Raw genomic sequence first — 20,960 nt, forward strand, 5'->3', positions numbered from 1 at the left:
AGGATTTAAAGATCGAACTGCAAAGATTCTGGCACAAGCCAGTAAAGGTGGTCCCAGTGGTGATCAGCCTAAAGACCTTGGCCTGCACTTAAAAACAATTGGCGTGGACAAAATTACCACCTGCCATCTGCAAAAGGCCACCCTACTAGGATCTGCCCACATTATTTGCCGATGCATCATACAGTCCTAGACACTTGGGAAGTGTCAGACGTGTGATTGAATACAAGAGCCAGCATAGTTACCTTGTTTGCTGTGTACTCATCTTGTTGTTTATCAAATAATAATAATAATAATAATAATAATAATAATAATAATAATAATAGGATTGCTCTCCCAGGGAGCTGCAAAGTCAGGCTTGGCTTGTTTCCAGTTCCCAGTCAATGTATGGTGGCTGCATGGATATTTTTTTTTGGGGGGGGGGGGTTGGCAATGGACACTTAGTGGTGGGTTGCCTTCCTCTGGGATGCCTTGGGCCCACAATGCCTCCTTTCCTTTCCTTCTTATAGCCTGTTTGTGAGCACGGAGGAGGAGTACATCCCAGATGCGGAGAGTGTGCGCCAGCAGAGGGAGCTCCATCACCAGCCACAGACCTGCACTTTGTCCCAGTGTTTCCAGCTCTACACCAAAGAGGAACAGGTGAGAAATGCCAGGCCCATTGACTCCTCTCCCCCCCCCGGCCCCGCATCTTCTGTAGTGTTGCTTAAATGGCCGTAGGGCTTTCCCACAAAAGAAAATGTGGTGCCATTGATTATTTAGTGGGACAAAAGGGTCAACTAGTTGTGCAGACTCTGTTTCTCCTCCCCTTGAAACTGGACTGGTAAGTGGTGTATGGAGTTGAATGTAAAGCTGAAGGTGCCACTTTGGCAAAAGGGAAGTTCAAACTGTTGCTGTTTAGGTTCTACTCCTTTAAGGTATGTATCTTTTTTTAAGTGTTCTTTCAGATTTTGCAGTTTTTCCTTAAATACAAGGGAAGTATGTGCCGTTCTGGTTATGTTATTAATTCAATGAAAAAAATTCTGCATGAAGCTTCTGCATGTGTATGTATATATGTATGTATGTGTGCACCTTGTGCCTGAGAGCACCATGCTCTTTGCCTCCAGCTGGCTCCAGATGACGCCTGGCGCTGCCCGCACTGCAAGCAGCTTCAGCAGGGAAGCATCACACTGAGCTTGTGGACCTTGCCGGATGTCCTCATCATCCACCTGAAGCGCTTCCGGCAGGTGAGGGAGGCCTAGCAGGGCAGGAAACCAAACTCGGTGGAGTCCCTGGCGCTGCCATTGGTTACGACATGTGCTTCCTCCCCCGCTCCAAACAGGAAGGCGAGAGGAGGATGAAGCTGCAGAACATGGTGCGCTTCCCACTGTCGGGCCTGGACATGACACCGCACGTGGTCAAGCGGAGCCAGAGCTCCTGGAGCCTGCCCTCCCACTGGTCCCCCTGGCGGCGGCCTTATGGCCTGGGCAGGGACCCTGAGGATTTTGTCTACGACCTCTATGCCGTCTGCAACCACCACGGCACCATGCAAGGCGGGCACTACACAGGTGACCACAGAGATGAACCCTTCCAGTGGAGGCTGGCCATGTGGATGTGGGCGTGTGTGGGCAGGGACCCTGTTTCTGAGCCCTTATCTTCCCCTTCCAGCATACTGCAAGAACTCCATTGATGGTCTCTGGTACTGCTTTGATGATAGCGAGGTTCAGCAGCTGGCGGAGAACGAGGTCTGCAAGCAGACGGCCTACATCCTCTTCTACCAGAGGCGCACTGCCATCCCCTCCTGGTCAGCCAACAGCTCCGTGGCAGGTGAGGCTTCCCTGGTTGGACAGCCTGCGGGCTTTGGGGGGCAATGGGAGATATTCCCCTAAATGGACAGAAGTGAATTTGCCCGGTTCTCCTCGGACCCTGTTGAATTTCCCCGGAGCCTTTTCTCACTTTCCTCAGGGCCTTTTCACTTCCAGTCACTTACGTAGAGCTTCAGAAGAGCCTTTGCAGATTCAGATCTTGCTGCTGTTGGCCAACTCAGTGCTTCTTAAGCTGCCCAATACAGAGGGGCAACATCTTTGACTACTTTTGTCAGGGACCAGTATTTGTGGCCCTTTGCTAAAATTGTGTCTTTCTCTCCTGGAAGCAAGAATGTTCTTGTCACACAGTGGAATATGGTCTGAACTCTAAGGAGAGCAGGAGCATTTCTTTTCTTGGCCTTGGACAGAGCCAGGACACTGTTGCCCATAGCAAAGGTGTTGCTGTGTGCTGAGGAGGGCCACAAAACCATGTGAAATTTACACATGTGAAAACATGTATCTGCATTAGAGGAATACATAGAACTGAGTTCCTATCCTAGTCACTGCAAAAGTATCTCTCAGGTAAAATCCACATGTTGCCCAGATGACCGGCTGGTGCAGATCTCGCCCTGGGACCACTGCCCAGACAGATCTCCTTTCCCCTCTCTCTCCCTCTTTCAAAATCAGGGCCCGGCAGCAGAAATCTGTTCTCTGCCTTGATTTGTGTGTGTGTGTGAGAGAGATGGGGGACTTGAGAAACTGCAAGTCGTTTCTGGTGTGATATAATTGGCTGTCTGCAGGGACGTTGCCCAGGGAACACCTGGATGCTTACCATCCTGTGGGAGGCTTCTCTCATGTCCTCACATGGGAAGCTGGTGCTGACAGATAGGAGCTCACCTCGCTCCACGGATTTGAACCGCCAACCTTTTGGTCAGCAGTCCTGCTGACACAAGGGTTTAACCCATTGCATCACTTGGGGCTCCTCTTTGCCTTGGGTTTTGTGTGTGTGTCAGGAGCGACTTGAGAAACTGCAACTTGCTTCTTGTGTGATGGAATTGGCTGTCTGCAAGGTTGTTGTCCAGGGAACGCCTGAATGTTTTATCATCCTGTGGGAGGCTTCTCTCATGTCCCTGAATGAGAAGCTGGAGCTGACAGATGGGAGCTCACCTTCCTCCACGGATTTGAACCACCAACCTTTTGGTCATCAGTCCTGCCCATACAAGGGTTTACCCCATTGCACCACTGGGGGCTCTTCTCTGCCTTGGTGTTTTGCGTTTCCTCTGAGACTGGCACTGATGAATTCTCTCCTTCACCCTGGTTTCCCTCCTCTTTCTGCCCCATACCTTAGTGGGCTTCTCTCTCTCCAAACCCTCCCCAATAGATTCCCTTGTAATGCAGTTCAACTGGCTTGTGGTCATTGCCTCTGTGTGTGTGTCACTGCTAAATGTCCCAAGGCTCAGAAGGACCCTGATGTCCACAGCTAGTGGTGCCCTTGGTCCCTGTAGCCTCTTCCTCCGGCACAACCCCCTGCCTTCCCGCCTAACCCTAACCCCTTTGGGACCCGCCGTAGCCTGACCCCGGCGCCCTTCTTCTCCTTCCTCTGCAGGATCCACAAGCTCCTCCTTGTGTGAGCACTGGGTCAGCCGGCTCCCCGGAAGCAAGCAGCCCAGCATCGCCTCAGCCGCCTCCTCCCGACGCACCTCCCTGGCCTCCCTCTCGGAGTCTGTGGAGCTGATGGGGGAGAGGAGCGAAGACGACGGTGAGGAGATGAATGGGGTGTGTGGGGTGTGTGACTGGGCCTGGTCTGTGTGAAGATGGGGGGCTCTTGGCATGAGGAAGCAGGAGTCAGGACACATAGATGGCTGCCTCCTCAGCCCCTTGGGAAGAGGGCTGTCTTAGACAAGAGAAGCAGTGAGAAGGAGTCATCACTGGCTCCTTCTTCTTTGTTGCTCTTCATTTCTCATAGACCATATCTGTTCTCAATGATGGTCAGAGCAAGTGCCCCCTTAATCATGGGTCTCACTTTTCTCTTGTTGTACCTTCATCATCATACCTGGCTCACCCCATACAAGTGGGAGGAGGACGTTTTAGCTGGTGTGAAAGAATTGGCCGTCTGCAAGGACGTTGCTCAGGGAACACCCGGATGTTTACCATCCTGTGGGAGGCTTCTCTCATGTCCCCGCATCGGAAGCTGGAGCTGACAGCTCACCTCTGTGCCTCTTGAACATTGCTTTGGCCTCTGCTGCTTTTGCTTTGGCCACAGGCAGCAGTTTCTCTTGTATGCTTATTTTATTTACATCACACCTTGCACTTGGAACAGGACCCGATTCGGTTCTCAACATAAGTTAAATGCAGTTAGTGTTAGGGAAAACAGCAGAGCAGCCAAAAACAAACAGGATGCAAAAGTTGAGCATCGGCTCATTAGTGAGCAGAGCATGAAGTGCCATGTGATGTGGCTGTAAAGAATGCAGAGCTTAGGAGGCAACATGCAGAATCCAATCTTAAAAATCAAAGTCAAAAGGTTTATTTACAATAATAAGAAATAACTGCATTTCTTAATAATCAAGAGCTGGATCTGAGCTACTCTAACCCCCATCTCTTCTAAGATTTCAAGAGAGGGAAAATCATCCAAGCACGACATCTCTCCTGACACACAAGCAGAGAGATATCTCAAAGCACACAGCACATACTCTCCATACTAAAAGTGTAAGGAGGCAGACGTCAGATTCAAAAAGGCTTGCCATAGAAAAGTATCCCTTCAAAACAACCAATCAGAGTGAGAGTAGAAAAAGAGACGAGAGAAGAAAAAAAATCATTCCCAACTATCATTCAGAAGACGAGGGAAGGGAAAACTTTTATACTAAGCTAACTAAACTTCTCCTCATTGAGGACTTGAGACTTGGGCAGTGTGGGAAAGTATGGGGTTGAATTTCAACAGTTAGAAGAGTTAAATCCATGGCCATACTAATAATGGTAAAAGAGTTAAGACAATAACAATAAGATTTAAAAGCAGCACCCTCCCATTAAAATAACAATCATGGGCTTGGAAACATAAGAAGGCCTTCCTTTGCCTGTTGAGCTTTCTTGATTTTTTTAAGCTTAGTAGATCTCTTTTTCCATACAGAGCTTAAAGTGTTCAGTGTAGTTCCTCAAGCTGCATGTTGGTCTGAGGGAAAAGAGGGAGGAACGCATGTTTTGCCTCTGTGTGTAGTGTGTGTTACTCCCCCATCTTACTCTTCCTTTGCCTTCTGCAGGTGGCTTCTCGACTCGGCCCTTTGTGAGGAGCGTCCAGCGCCAGAGCTGCTCCTCCCGCTCCTCGGTGACCAGCCCGTTGGCCGTGAGCGAGAACGGCATCCGCCCCTCCTGGTCACTCTCGGCCAAGCTGCAGATGCGCTCCCACTCGCCCTCGCGCTTCCCAGGGGACTCTCCAGTCCATGGCTCGGCCTCCACTTTGGAGCGCATCGGGGAGTCTGTGGGCCATAAGGTCTCCACCTCCTGCTTTGGCAGCCTGAGGAGCCTCTCTGGGAGCCACCTGGAGCCCAGCAGCAACAGCGGAGGTGGCCACCGGGAGCACCGAACTCTTGGCCGCGCTCCCCTGGCAGTCATGGAGGGCGTCTTCCGGGACGAGCCTCCGGTGCGCAAAGCGAGTGCAGACTACCACAGCAAGGCCGAGAGGAACGGCCCTGCCCTGGACCCCTTCGACAACAACAATCAGATCGCCTTTGTTGACCAGAGCGATTCTGTTGAAAGCTCTCCAGTCAAGGAGGGGAGGAGCTTCCCTTCTGCAAAGCCAGAGGATGCCCCATCAAAAACCGCTCCCTCCAAACATGCCTCGGAACCAGAAAAGAGCAACAGGAAAGGGAGGGCAACCTCATCCAGCCAGGACTCCCAGAAGCCGCGCCAGTCAGCCGGCTCATCCCCTCCTCCCTCTAAAGGTTTGCGCTCCCGGAACAGGCCAGAATCCTCCAGGACAAGCGGGCGGCATGGCTCCTCCACCTCAGGGCAGGGCCGGAAGGAGTCCAAGGCCCATGATATAAATACTGGACCCTCTTCGCAGCAGCAAAGGCAGAAGTCTTTCTCTTCCTCCTCCGCCGCAAGAAGAAATTCGGGTTCCTCAACGCGGGGCCATGCTCCCTCCGCCAAGGGCAGGACTTCTGATCGCAGCCTCAGCCGGGAGGGCTCCAAGCTCAGCCTGGCCTCTGACAAGGCCAGTGCCACCACTGGCTCCCGGACCAGCTCCCCACGGATTGGCCAGTCGCGTGGCGGCAGCAGCAGCAGCGAGGGCCGGACGACGGACGGGAGGCAGGTGCGCAGCTCCTCTATGGCCAGCCTCCGCTCACCCACTACCGGGCCACGCTCCAGCCTCAAGAGGGACAGCAAGTCAGAGGAAAAGGGCCTCTCCTTCTTCAAATCAGCCCTGCGCCAGAAGGAGACCCGCCGCTCAGCTGACCTGGGCAAAACCACCCTGCTCTCCAAGAAGGCGGCGGCAGCGGGAAAGAACGTCCCTGAGGAGAAGGCGGAGAGGAGGGGGGCCCACCCACCGCTGGCGTCAGATCGCCCCAATGCCAGCACCGCCGGGTCTAAGGAGGCTTCGCCCGCCAAACATGCGCTGCACCTGAACCACCACCGGAAATCCAAGTCTTCCCCGTTGGAGGCCACTTCCACGTCGGCCAGCCCCCGCAAGCCCCCTGCCAGCACCCCTGCCTCTGCACGGCCCCCCGCCAAGGCTCAGTGAGCCTCCAACCTCTCAACGCTGATGGCAATGCCAGTGCCGCTGCCAGGCTGGTTCCACACCTCCCCTCTCCTCCCCTTGGGCTTTGCATCCTCTGTGTTGTCCTTGGCTCACGTGCCTCACCTATCGGGAGACGTCTTTACTACTACTGTCCAAGCGCCTTCTGACTCCGCCATCATACCAAATACCTACAGGGCAACCTCCCCTGCAGCTGGCTCTTGTTGTTGTGGGAGGGAAGGAGGGAGGAGGTAGGGAGGGGGGCTTGCCACCAAAGGACACAGCACCCCTTCCCCTTTGCCCCTGCTGCTTCTGCGCTAGCCCTGTGTCACCCTGTACAGAAGCAGCCCTTTGAGGGAACCAAGCCCCTTTTGCTTTGAGTGTCACCCTGGGCCTCCGCTGCTGCTACTGGTGCGTGGCCTTTGTCTCTGGTGCCCCCCCCCTTTTCCCCATGCCCCCAACCCCCCAATCTCCCCGCTTATTAAGGGCAATATCTCAACGCTAATGTTGTTTCTCAGGTAAACGCTCAGCCAGAAATGGAGGGAATGGAAGACGCTGGGAAAAAGGTGCATTCTCTCTCATAGAGGGGTGTCGTCTGTCTTTTGGGGTTTTCTTCTTTTTCATTCCAGCAGGATTTGTGTTTTTTTTTTCTTTTCTTTTTCTATTAGTTTTTTTGCCTCCTTTTCTGTTCTGTACTTTAGTGTTGCACTGAGGAAAGGAGGGAGGGAAGGTGGGCGGGGGGCAGCCAATAAATTGGGGATCAGGAGGTGGGGAGGAGGTCATTTAGGCCAAAATGAGTCTGTCTTGTGTGTCTCTTCCATCCTGAATCTTTAATACAAACAAACACAGAGAACTGCCCATCTTTCCTGTCCTCCTTTGTGAGCCTTTCTGGCCAAGATGGACTCTGTTCCTCTTTGGGGTGGGAGGGAGCTTTTCTATTTTTGTTATGGGTCCTAGCAGGAACTAGGCTTCTCAGAGTCTCTTTTCCTCATTCTCTCTTGCTCATCCTCATCCACTTCTGCCTTTATTTTGTGTGACTTCAGCAGCAATGGTTCATCCTGCGGCCTGCTTTTTAAGGTTAGCACCATCCCTGGTCTCACTGGGAGGTGCATGACCTGTCTGGACACTTCAGGCCAAGGTTTGCTGTCTGGACAAGGTCTGTCTGGACACTTCCGGCCAAGGTTTGCTCCCTCTTCCTTCCTTCCTTCCTTCCTTCCTTCCTTCCTTCCTTCCTTCCTTCCTTCGCTCCTGCTGCCTGCCTGCCTCCATTGGGCCGGGGAGGGAATCCTCCTGTCTTCTCCTCTGCTTTGTCCTTTCTATGGCCGTTGTGCTCCATCCCAAGGCAGTAGTAAAGGTAAAGGTTTTCCCCTGACATTAAGTCCAGTTGTGTCCGACTCTAGGGGTTGGTGCTCATCTCCATTTCTAAGCCGAAGAGCTGGCATTGTCCTAGACACCTCCTGCCCCACAAAGTATGGAGAAACTCGGTGGAAGGATCCAGTCATCAGGATCCTTAACAGAGGCAACTCTGTGGGCAATTCTCCCGAGATTCTTGACATATATTGTATGCTTTCCGCAGCCTAAGTCCTCTAAAGGCCCCAGGTCCCATCTGGGAAGCTAAGAGGAGCCTGCCAACAAACACCGCAGACCATATTTGGGAGAAAGGAACAAACTTTGAGCATTCCTTGCCTAAGAAAAACCTATGAAAAAAACCCGTGTGGTTGCTATGAAGGTCTTACAAAGGTGCTGCTCAGCATAAGTGTGAATGTGAGTGTTACCTGTGGCAAGGAAACACCTTGCTTTAGCCTGAGTCTCTCTGATGCCACTGCATTGGATTGATGGCTCAGTTAGTGAGTCTCTGGCTGCCTTCCCTTGCTTGTTGGCTGCAGCTGGGCTTCTACGCATGGCCAGCCATAGCCCCTCCCCTACAAAAGACACACTGGAGGCCAGCATGTGTGGCTCTGCCCCAGACCCCCCTTCTCTCCATCCCAGCGCATGCCCATGTTAACTATGCAAGCATCTCTCGCAAGGTCAGAGGAGGCGGAGGGCTGATGTGGGCCGAGACCACATCAGGGGAACCCCACTCAGTCCCAGTTGCTTCTCGCTTCGGTTGGCTTCTTGTCCTTTGGAAGGATTTGCGCAGGAACCCCCAAATCTTGGTGCAGCTCCTTGTTTACTTCTAAAGGGGGCAATCCATTCGCCTCTTCTGATGCGTTTCTCTTGTGCGGATTTTCTCTTCCGCTCAACTCCTGTTCTGGAAATGGGCTTGTTTCTCCCTTCGGACAGCAATGAAGGGGAGCCTCTTTTGCTTCTGTCCTGAAAAGAGGTCTTGGTCCAGAGGCTGGGGCCCTCTTCTTCTGGGGAGGAAGCCTATGGTGAGCCCTTGGTTGCCAAATGCTTTAGGGCCGCCAGGAGATATTGGGGGGGGGGGTGGGGGCTTTCCTTTCCAAGCGTGAGGCCTGGCTCCCTTGGTTATCCATGGGGTGTCCCTGGTGCCTTTGCTTTTCTGCACCGAAAGGTGCTCCGCTTCATGCCCCGGAAGCCATCTTTGACCTGTAGATCCACAGCCTTCATTTGCAAACGCTACGGAGATGGAAGTTCCACCTCACCTTCCTTAATGGAATAAGAGGGAGTTGCATTTAATGGAATCAAGGGTGACAATGTCCGAACCGGAGGCATTTAGGCCCCTGATTTGGAGTGCCGTTTGGAAGCCCTTCCGAGTGTGTTTTGTTGTGGCTTCAGGGGTTCATTTTGGGTTGGCTGCTTACCAGCGGTGCCTCACCTTTGGCTAGAACTGCATTTCCGGCCCCCCTTTTGAAACTGAGCCTGAAGCACTGGATCATCCACCGCTCTGCTCTGCTGCTGGGGAGGAGCCGCACGTTTTTCTCAAAACCCTTCCTGTTTCTTCCGCCTTGCCTTCCTCCCTTTGCGCTCCCTTTGATATCGCTATTTCAGTGTTTTTTAATTCTATACAATATTCTTGGAGGGAGCCCCCCCCCCCTCAATCTCTCTCTCTCTCTCTTTGGGGTGGATCCATTGTACCATAAAAGAGGGCCGTTTTAACTTATTCCACGAGGGAAAGTGCATGAGACTGTGTCAATGCCTTTTATTTATTTGTATGCACTTTTAATATGCAGAATTTATATTTTTATGTTTTAAAAAAAGAAATCATTTCCTTTCAGAAAGAGGAGTTTGGATACAAGGTATGGGATGATTACCAGTGGAAAATGTAATAAAGTACAATAAATTTATTACAAGCCGACCGGTGCCTGTGAGTGAGTTTCCTCCCGCTGCCATTTGACCCATCACTTTGCTCTGGCCCTCGGCCCACCCTCTATTGAGAAGTACAGTCCTTAACCCCAATATATGTATTATCCAATTTGGAGATTTGGAGGTAAGTCCATAGTCATTCTCCCTGAGGCTCCTTGCACATCTCTTCATTATTTATTATTATTTTGAGCAGTTATATCCCGCCCTTCACACCACCGAAGAGGGACTCAACAGGCAGCCATTAAATGCCAACACAATACATTAAAAATCATAATTACAATTAACACAGTTAAAACAGTTATAAAGATTCAATTAAAAACAGTTTGCCGGTTCAAAATCATAATCCAGATCCATTCACTTGCAGTCTGCTAAAAACATTCTCTTCCCAGTTGATCCATCTATTCAAAAGCGTGACCCCACAACCAGGATTTGAGTTTTTGGTGAAAGATCAGGGGGGTGGGGGTGGATCTAGTGTCATTGGGGAGGGGGTTCTACAAGTAAGGGGCCACCACGGAGAAGGCCCTGTCTCTGGTTACCACCACTCATGACTATGAAGGGGGTGGGACCGAGAGCAGCGCTGCCTCGGATGATCTTAACGTCCTTGGTGGTCCGTAAAGGGAGATGCATTCAGATAGGTAAACTGGGATGGAACCGTTTAGGGCTTTATAGGCTAAAGCCAGTACCTTGAATTGTGCTCGGAAGCAAATAGGCAGCCAGCAGAGCAGGCGTAACGGGGGTTGTACACTCCCTGTACCCTGCTCCGGTGAGCAACCTGGCTGCCGAGCGTTAGACTAGCTGGAGCTTCCGAGCAGTCTTCAGAGGCAGTCCCAGAGTGCTGTAATCTATCCGGGATGTAACGAGCAAGGACCACCATGACCAAGTCAGACCTCCCAAGATGATGGTGATGATGATGATGATGATTTCCCATTGATTTCATCTAAACGCAAGGAAGAACTTACTGAGAATTAGAGCTGTTTTCCTGAGTGGAGTCCCCTTCTCTGATGTTTTCAAAGCAGAGATTGGATGGCCATCTGTTGGGAGGGATTGGATTGTGTCCTTCCTGGTAGAAGGCGGCTGGACTGGATGACCTTTGGGGTCTCCTCCAACTCTAGGAATCAATAATAAATGGTGGCAATGGCATCTCATTCTCTGGAGGTTTCCAAGCAGAGACTAGATGGTCTGTCAGGAGAGATTGCATGACATCCCTGGCAGAAGAGGGCCTTTAGGGGTTCCTTCCAACTCTTAAGATCCTATGATTCTACACCACATGAATCTATTTCCTTTTAAGTACTTGTGTAGGCAAGGTTTTCAAAATATTTTCCCTGTGGATGTTTGCTTTGGCAGAAAGGGGTTGGACTGGATGGCCTTTGGAGGCCTTTCCAGCTCTTTGAAGCTGAGCAAGAATTCTAGTTCCCCAGAATGTGGGAGGAAACAAAGTAAAACGGGGTTGACATAAAACAAAAAAGACCCTCCTGCTCAGGACCTGTTTCATTCAGAGGTGGGAGAGTGCGTGCCTTTCTACTTTCTGAAAAATCCTCTGGTCTGGATCGAAGCTGTTGTTTATGTCCTACTATTTTTGCATCTCTCCTAATAGAAAGGGACTCCCCTTTTTTGTTACTGTGTTATTGCGTTAGCAGGAGACGGTCAAAAGGTCTAAGCAAATATGACTTCTTTGAGTGTGAACTGAAGCTGGTGCACTGCCATTTGCTCGCTCCTTCCTTCCTTCCTTCCTTCCTTCCTTCCTCCCTCCCTCCCTCCCTCCCTCCCTCCCTCCCTTCCCTTCCTCCTTCCCTTCCCTCCTTCCCTCCCTCCCTCCCTCCCTCCCTCCATCCATCCATCCATCCCTTCCTCCTTCCCTTCCTCCTTCCTTCCTTCCTTCCTTCCTTCCTTCCTCCCTCCCTCCCTCCCTTCCTTTTTCCTTCCCTTCCCTTCCTCCTTCCCTTCCCTCCCTCCCTCCCTATTTCCCTTCCTTCCTTTTCCCCTTCTTTCTTTCTTTCTTTCTTTCTTTCTCTTTCTTTCTTTCTTCCCTTCCTTCCTTCCTTCCTTCCTTCCTTCCTTCCTTCCTTCCTTCTTCCCTCCCTCCCTCCCTCCCTCCCTCCCTCCCTCCCTCCCTCCCTCCTTTTTTTCCTCCCTCCCTTCTTTTCTTCTTTCCTTCCTTCCTTCTCCTTGGCAGCCAATGCAACATGGACCCAAGCCCCCTCTGTTCCCTCCCTCTTTTATCTATCGTATAAAACAGCCGTGACGGATGTCATATTAAAAGTGCAAGGCCATCATTTATTTATAGGCGATTGGATTACAGCTATATTAATCCTGCCTCGGGCCAGACCAAATTAGAGCTAATATAGTTTTATTGTTTGTTACAGCGGCCAATATTTTTCCAATTTTGGTGAGGTTTTATGGCTGCAGGAGCCGGAAAGGGGGTGTGGGGCACAGATGGGTTCCCAATGGTGTCTTGCATTGGCACCAGTGTCTCCTATTGCTGTGTGCAAAATATGCAATGCAGGGGATCGGTCTCAGTCGCTAGAAAGGGTTAAGGGGTTGCAGACTCAAGTTGGACCAGTGTGTTTGTGACCCATCTGAGAGTAGTATTGGAAGGACTTGTCTCTCTTCACACATCATTTTGGGGATGGGAACGAACTGTCCTGGGCATCTCCTTTATTTATCAGTGCGCTGGCACCATCTCTGGGACAGTTTAAGGGACATCTTTTTTTATGGGACTCACTACCTGGGAATGCCTTCCCAGCTGCAGAAGGCGATTCTGGGAATGTCTCCTTCTAGGGTAGGGATGGGAATTGCACATCTCTCCTCCAAATAGGGTTGGACCAAGCCATTGGCGAGGAATGTTAGAGCAGTGTTTCTCAACCTTCCTCATGCCACAGCCCCTTAATCCAGTTCCTCATATTGTGGTGACCCTCAACCATAACATTATTTTTGTTGCTACTTCAAAACTGTAATGTTTTAATTGGGCCAAATTTCCCACACAGGACCCCCATGACTAACAGAAAATACTGTGTTTTCTGATGGTCTTTGACGACCTCTCTGACAACCCTTTGCGACCCCCCAAGGGGTCCTGACCCTCAGGTTGCAAAACACTGTGCTAGAGGATGCGGCCTTGTTGCATCTTGCAAGCCATGATTCCCACTTTGAGGGGTGATTGAGTGCCCATGGTGAATGAACTGGATGGTTGCTTCCTTTCCCTTCCCCCTTCCATAATTTTCGGTGGGCCGTGTCGCAGGCTCTTCTCCTTTGGGGGACTCTCCTTTGAGATTGGCTGGATGTCTTTCCGGAGTGCTGTAGTTGTGCCTTCTTGGGGTTGGACTAGATGGGCCTTGGGGCCCCTTCTGGCTCTCCCTGTGGGGAAGAAAGGGACCTATGCCTCCCTCTCTGTGATCCAGAGCATTAAGGCCAGGCGGCTGCCCATCCATTACCTGTCGTTTAGTGGCGGCTGCCACAGGCTCCGCTTGGCCTCTTAAATCCTGGCCTAATTAGCAGCCTTCTTTCTCTTTCTCAGCACTTTCCTCCCGGCTGGGGATCGATCCCTCCTCCTCTGGAGGCTGAGCAGCAAGTGTTGACAATTAATGGGAACACGGCACTCCCTCCTTCCTCCCCCTCTGAGCAAAAGTGGCACCTTTGGATGAATGCGCTGCTGCCTCCGTAATGGGATTTCGGGAGAGGCACACAGAGAGGCTTCCCTGATGGAGGGAGTTGGGGAGCCAAGGACTTCTCCGTGATGGGGAGGAGGGGACCATTGTGTAGAGGAGGAGAATTGGACAGAGATGGATGCAGGCCGTAGGCATCAAGGATTGATCAATGGCTGGGGAGCCATGGCACTAGAGAGCAGAGGGTATTTATGTATCGTGTCAGGAGTGAATTGAGAATACCGTTATAATGTATAGGAAAACCACAAACAAAGTTAAAAACTCGTTATTCTACTAAATTTCCTTTGACCCGAAGTTGGCCACTTGGAGTGCCTCTGGTGTTGCTGTACGAAGGTCCTCCATTGTGCATGTGGCAGGGCTCAGTGGTCTGTGGCTTGCTCTTCGCACTCGCATCTTGTGGACTCTACTTTGCAGCCTCATTTCTTAAGGTTAACCCTGCATCTCGTGGTGCCAGAGCACAGTCTGTTCAGCACCTTCCAAGTTACCTGTCTTCTGTGTGCCCAGGAGGGAGTCTCTCATCCGGTCTCAGTCACAGATTGAGGTTCTGGGTTTCAGTCTGCCACTTTTGGACTCTCGCTTGCTGAGGTGTTCCTGTGAGTATCGCTGTAGATCTTAGAAAACTATTTATTGATTTAAGTTGTTGGTGAGCTAGCTAATATCCAGACAGAGGATGGGCCGGAGATGTCAATGCCTTGGTCCTTTCATTATTGGCTGCTACTTCCTGGCGGATGTCAGGTGGTGCAATGCCAGCTAAACAGTATAATTTCTCCAGTGGTGTAGGGCGTAGACATCCTGTGATAATGCGGCATGTCTCATTAGGGTGATCCCTTATTTACACACAAATACAAGGCATCCAGCCACAGCTCTTGTGTCACTTTTGTGCTGTTACTCAAGAGTAAGCAAAGTTCTCTGCTTAGGGGTCTCAAGGGCCCTTTCTGTATCTAAATCCTGGTCTCAAAGCACTCCTCCAGGCTGTATACAGTGTCTGCTTTTAAAGGAGCTCCCAAAGGACTGTGTCTCATCCTCTGGAAAACAGGTTCAGCACTGGGGAAGCTCACTCAAGGCAAAGCTCGATGACATCTTGGTGGCTTTCTTGCATGATCCCTTTCGATGAGGGCATGCATCTCCTCCTTGGAGGTCTCCTGTTCTCGTGTGTGGGCGCTCCTTCGTGGAGCGCATTGGATGCTCCTCCAAGCTGTTTGTTTTCCTCCTGACAAATGCCCCGCCAAGGCCCTCCTGACGTTCCCATTTTGCATCCCTCCTCCTCTCCTTCCCTCGCGGGAAGGAAGGCACTCCCTTTGCCAGCTCTGGAGCGGAGCCTTGTCGGCCTCATCACTTTTTAATGCACTGCAGTCCTTTTGGCTTATAGAATATTGATGGGCCCCGCGCTTATTTATCAAACAAGGCGGCTGGGGCAGGGAGCCCTCCATTCGCAGGGAAAAACAGGCAGTGCCCTGGGCTTCCCCGCATTTGCCTCCCATATTTCCACACTTAAGAAGGAAGTAAAGAAGGGAGGAAGGAAGGGGTTGTTTTGGAGATGGTCCCCTGCAATTGTGACCTGGGCGTGCAGTGCACTCTGGGTTATGTTCCCATTCAAGGTAGTGTTGCATAGCATAATCTGTGCAAAAGGCCACATGCAAGGAGCCCAAGGCAGATCTTGGCTGTTCTGGGATTTTCATTGCCAAAGCCGCTCCTGGCTTTCTGAGCCAAGTGCCACCAAAATAGCATATGTTGGGGTCACACTTGATTGAGGGAGTAGGCCTTGAGTATCCACGCTGGCCAAATGGGTCTGCTAGATGGATCCCATCTCATTCTGTCTCTTTGGTCATGAGCAGATGAGATCCTCCCCTCCAAGAATAGAAATGGTCTACTAAGGCCAAGGGAGAAAGGGAGCTGGTAGGTGCCTTCATGGCATGATGGCAACACAATTATATTGAATGGTGGGCTCATTGACCCCTGAACCCTTTCAGGAATGTCTGGCCTAACTGATCATTCCTGTCATTGAACCCCCAGGAACATCCTTACTTGGGAAGATACAGAATTACATCCATGGAAGGTTTCTGTAAGTAGATATTGTGCTTGCAAGATATTTCCATGAAAATCATAGGATTCTAGAGTTAAAAGAGATCATATGGGCCATCCAGACGCAATTCAATCCCTCCCGACAGACGGCTATCCAGCTTCTTCAACGCCTCCAGAGAAGGAGATTGCAACACAACCCAGATCTTAAGAGTTGGAAGGGGAACCCAAAGACCATCCAGACCAACCCCTTTCTGTCATGCAGGAAGACACTATCCAAGCCCTCCTGACAGATGGCCATCCAGCATCTTTGTATAGAATCCTACAATTATAAGGGACCACCAGGGAACATCCAGTCCAAACCATCCCATACAGGAAAAGCACACTCTAATCCCTCCTGACAGGTGGCCATCCAGCCTCTACTTAAAATCCCCCCAAAATCCACTGGTAGACAGCCCTTAATGGATGAGGGAAGTAATTTGCTCTCCTCAAAATTGAAAATAACTTCTCTGCACATGTCGATCCCTGCTTTTAAAATAATTCTGGTGGCAGAATGCTTTAATACAGTGTTTCTCAACCTTCCTAATGCTGCGACCCCTTAATACAGTTCCTCATGTTGTAGTGACCCCCAGCCATACAATTATTTTTGTTGCTACTTCATAACTGTAATTTTGCTACTGTTATGAACCATAATCTAAATATCGGATATGCAGGATATATTTTCATGCACTGGACCAAATTTGGAACAAATACCCGATATGCCCAAATTGGAATACTGGTGGGGTTGGGGGGGATTGATTTTGTCATTTGAGAGTTGTCGTTGCTGGGATTTATAGTTAACCTACAATCAAAGAACATTCTGAACTTCACCAATGATGTAATTGAACCAAACTTGAATTCCCATGACCAACAAAAAATACTGGAAGGGTTTGACCTTTTAGAGTTGTAGTTCACCTCCATCCAGAGAGCACTTTGGACTCAAACAAGATGGATCTGGACCAAACTTGGCACAAGTACTCAATACACCCAAATGTGAAGACTGGTGGAGTTTGGGGAAAATAGACTGCTGCTTTAATAAATAATAGCAATCCTTCCTCACCCCAGGCCTTGTTTTATGGCCTTTGTTCCTTAGGAGATCAGGGAGATCAGGGTACAATGATCCCAGAGCTAGTCGTAGAACCAAAGAGTTGGAATCCCCAAAGGCTATCCAGTTGGATCCCATTCGTCCAGGCAGGAAGACACCATCCAAGCACTACTGACAGATAGCCATCCAGGCTCTCCATAGAAACCTCCAGAGAAGGAGACTCCATCAAACTTTCAGGCAACACATTCCACGACTGAATTGCCTTTAGTGTCATGAGGGTCTCCCTAATGTTTTGGTTGAATTTCTTTTCTTGCTGTTTGAATTCTTGGCTCCATTGTGTCCCAGTCTCTGGGGCAAAAGAAAACAAGCCTGCTCCTTCCAAAATGGGACATCATTCCAAATATTTGAGCATGCCTGTCATGTCTCCTCATTGCTTGCACCCCAAGATCCACTTGTGCAGAAATGGTCTTTTTGGGGAGGGCCTGGAGGCGCAGGTGAAGCCCCGTTGATCTCGCCCACTTCCAGATGAAAACCCACATTTGGACTTATTGCTTTCCCCGCTGGAAATTTGATTACATTTCTCTGGCGCTGTAAATCTGCCTCTTTCCCCATGAAGTTATTATTAAAGCTGCTCTTGGGTTTGTTTGGTGGTTGCTGCCGGATTGGGGAGGGGGCTGCAATACGTAAAATTTCAATCCCGGCCCTGACATCCCGGGAAGTTAAAAAGCAATTACATACAGTGTGTGCTTTGCCTCGGGACAAAATGAATCACCGGCTCCTCAGCCAAGAAGGGCTCCTCCTCGCAGAAGCAGCAGAGATGAAGGGCTGGAGCCACGGCGCACACATTATGCCGAGCATCGAGGGTCAATTAAAGCAGGGCTTAATCTGTTTTATTTTTAATATTTGTGCTTGCATCCCCATCTCTTCCCAAGTGAGTGGAATAAGCCTCCACTTCTATTCCTTCGCTGAGTAATAAATCAGACCCTTGAGTCTGTTGCCGAAACATTCTCCGGCTGGAAACCTTCATTCATCTCCCCAAAACAAGGCTTGAGGGGCACCTCCCTCTCCATGTATATATATTGCTGACTTAATATTTCTCTATATCTATATCTATATATATTGCTGTCTTAATTTTCATAAAGCAGTCAACCAAGTCCCTCTTTGCATAGCTGCAGCTCTAGAAATCAAGACACAAAAGAGCAATGGGTTCAATTTACAAGGAAAGAACTTGTTGGGTGGATTCTTCTTTGAACATCTTCAATGATAAGGAAGGGTATCCTTCTGGAGTGCTTCGGTTTTGTGATCCCTTCCAATTCTATGGGTATTTGCATCCATTGTCCTTCAGTCTGGAAAATATGGCCAACCAACTTCCCATGGCTTCTTGGAGCTTGATTCATTGAAGCTCTCTATGTCTATGCCTTTCCATACTGCCTTTCCATTTCCTGCCCTGGGCTGGATTGGATGGCCTTTGGAGATCTGTTCCCACTCTGGCATTTTGGAAGAGAGAGGGAAGAAGCTCTCCTTGGAAACATCTCTGAGGTTCACCAGTAGTGAGCAAACGATCGTTTATGAGGCACCCTTTGGCTGTGATGGCACCCCTTCCTACATTGCACAGGCCTTGTGAAAGGTCAGAAGTAATTCCCGAGGAAGAGCCAACAAGAGGAAGAGCTGCCACACCTTGCCTTTTGCCTGAGGCAACTGGGAATGTGAAAAAGCAGGCACTACTTTTGCATTTTGTACTCAGTTTGCAGCAATTGAAGTAAAGTGAGAAACAAGTAGGAGGAGAAGGGAGAAACTGGGACATTTGAAACAGCTCAAAAAGCAGGACAGCAGAGGATTAATTGGGACTGTAGGAGGGTAGATAATGTTGAGTGCCTGCCAGTGCAGTCATGCTAGGAGCTTCATTGATTGATTGAATGATTGAATAGTGTGTTGGTTTATTGATTGATTGACAGGGTAGTTCATTGATTGACAAGGTGATTGATTGGCTGATAGGGTGTGTCATTGATTAGTTGACAAGCTGGTTGATTGATTGATGGATTGGTTCATTGATTGACAGTCTGATTCATTCATTGGCTGACAAACTAGTTGAATGATTGATTGATTGATTGCCAGGCTGGTTGATCTGTTGGCCCTTCTCTCCCCACCCCTTGCCCTTCTGCCTCCAGCTCGCCCTCCAGGCACTGGTTGCCAACTTGGAAACCTGCTTGCCCAGCACATGGGACCAGCTGCTGCTGAGCGCTTGGCCTGAGTCCTGCATCATTAGTTATGCCCCGCACTCTGCTGCCACTACCTCTGCTAATGGCTGCCTGGAGGTCATTCAGTAATAAGGAGGGAGAGAAGGCTGATCGGTTTTTTAAAAAAAACATCCAGGCAGTAATTTGCTGGCATTAATTCTATGCTCGCCGTGGGAACGTGAAGTGACTTACCAGGGGTGTCTGTGTGTTTGAGAGGGATACAGGGAGATCTGGGTGGGATTTGAGCCCCTTAAGGGTCCCTCTGAGAGGCCAAAGGGTGGAGGAAACACAGACGAAGCCACCATCTTCCAGTCTCTTCTGCCCACAGATGCTTTGGTGGCACATGATGGGAATGCGCTGCATTCAACCTTCCTTTTCTTCCCTATTCCATAATTTACTACTGGCCCCAGAGAATGGTAAGGAGTGCTGGGAGTTGCAATCCAATGGGGAAAGGATTGCTGGATTCTTCTCCTGCAGCAGTGCAAAGGGGCCCTAATTGTGGCCTGAAGGCAGAAGTCCATCCGGTTGCCATGCTGCCTGCACAACTTTGCCTTCCCTCTCCTTACCTGAGGCAGTTGCCTCACAGAGCATGGCCATCATGCGGGAGCAAATAGGTCTCTGTGCTCATCTCTCCCCAATCCCCCCAGAGAGTGTGGATAGGTGGGCAAGAAATGCCCACAGAGACCCTGCAAGGCATTCCCTTCCACTGTCCTGGTTTGACAGAGACAGTCCAAAGAAATCTGACCATCTGCCAGGAGGGTTTGGATTACCTAGCAGAAAAAGGTTGGGCTGCATGGGCCTTTGGGTCTCATCCAACTCTAGGGTTTATGGAGAAGGGAACCTTTTTAGAGGCTGGACGGTCATCTGTGAGGAGTTCTTCAATTGTGTCTTCCTGCCTGACAGAGTGAGATTGGACTGGATGGTCTTTGAGTTCCCCTTTCAACTCTTGTTTTGATTGTGTTGCAGTCTCCTTCTCTAAAGGTTTGGAAGCAGAGGCTGTATGGCCATCTGTCAGGAGGGATTGAATTGTGCCTTCCTTCCTGGCAGAAGGGGGTAGGGCTGGATGCCTGTCCTCAAGGAGGCAGACCCACAGCAAGGATGCTGGAAAGTGGGCCTTCCTCCAGCGCTGCCTCTTTGCCATGCCTCCCACTGCCTCCCGCCTCTGCTTTCCCTCTGAGTGACACTCTTCGGGGCGCATGAATGTATGTCTCTCTCTCTGTGGGCTGCTCCTGCCCTGCTGGGTCTTGACACGGGCCTCACTTTGTCCCGCTGGGCCCTGACAGCCCACTCCATCCCTCTTCTGCCGCAGAGGCCTTTTCAGGCCGACAGGCCGCTTGCCACCATGAGGATGGAGCCAGCAGTGGGGCTCAGAGCACTCTTGACGCGGCCAGGTTCTGCCTGAGCCACAAAGGGGGCCTGGAGGGGCATTGTTCAGTTGTAGCAATAGCCAAGGAGGAGGCGGCAGAGTGTGCGTCTGCAAAGAATGCACAAATGCCTTTTGAGAAATTATAAATGGATCTGCCCCTCCAATACAATATGTTCCTGAGCAACTGGGCTTCCTTCCTTCTTCTTGGATTCTCCTCCCTCCCTTCACCTCTTTATCAGTTTTTCCATCCATCCCTCTTCTCAAATTCTCGTTCTTTCCTTCTTGGATTCTCCTTCCTCCCTTCGCCTCCCCCTCATCTTTTTCTTCCACCCATCTATCCATCTTCTCAAATTCTTGTTCTTTCTTTCTTCTTGGATTATCCTCTCTCCCTTCACCTCTCTATCAGCTTTTCCTTCCATCCATCTTCATACATTCTCCTTCCTTCTTTCTTCTTGGATTCTCCTCCCTCCCTTTGCCTGCCTATCAGACTCTTCATCCAACCATCCATCCATCTTCTCAAATTCTCCTTCCTTTTTTCTTCTTGGATTCTCCTCCCTCCTATAAGATTTTCCTTTTTTCCCCTTCCTTCCTTTCTTCCATCCATCCATCTTCTTAAATTGTCCTTCCTTCCATCTTGGATTCTCCTCCCTCCCTTCACCTCCCTATCAGATTTTCCTTCCATCCATCCATCTTCTCAAATTCTCCCTTCCTTCTTTTTGGATTCTCCTTTCACCTCCCTATCAGATTTTCCTTCTTTCCTTCCTTCCTTCCTTCCTTCCTTCCTTCCTTCCTTCCTTCCACCCACCCATCCACCAATCTTC

General features: G+C 50.2%; 1 protein-coding gene across 1 annotated transcript in view; it reads left to right on the forward strand.

Moving 5' to 3' along the window:
* The window catches only part of LOC132781898 (ubiquitin carboxyl-terminal hydrolase 31), a 29,344-nt gene extending 19,578 nt beyond the window's left edge, over nt 1–9,766 (forward strand). Inside the window, exons 11-16 of the mRNA XM_060786430.2 lie at nt 507–636; nt 1,101–1,220; nt 1,316–1,541; nt 1,642–1,800; nt 3,385–3,537; nt 5,033–9,766. Coding sequence (XP_060642413.2) covers nt 507–636; nt 1,101–1,220; nt 1,316–1,541; nt 1,642–1,800; nt 3,385–3,537; nt 5,033–6,513 — 2,269 coding nt within the window. The 3' untranslated portion in view covers nt 6,514–9,766. The remainder of the gene's footprint in view (nt 1–506; nt 637–1,100; nt 1,221–1,315; nt 1,542–1,641; nt 1,801–3,384; nt 3,538–5,032) is intronic.
* Nucleotides 9,767–20,960: the final 11,194 nt, after the last annotated feature.

This window comes from Anolis sagrei, chromosome X (genome assembly GCF_037176765.1).
Source record: "Anolis sagrei isolate rAnoSag1 chromosome X, rAnoSag1.mat, whole genome shotgun sequence".
Lineage (NCBI taxonomy): Eukaryota > Metazoa > Chordata > Lepidosauria > Squamata > Dactyloidae > Anolis > Anolis sagrei.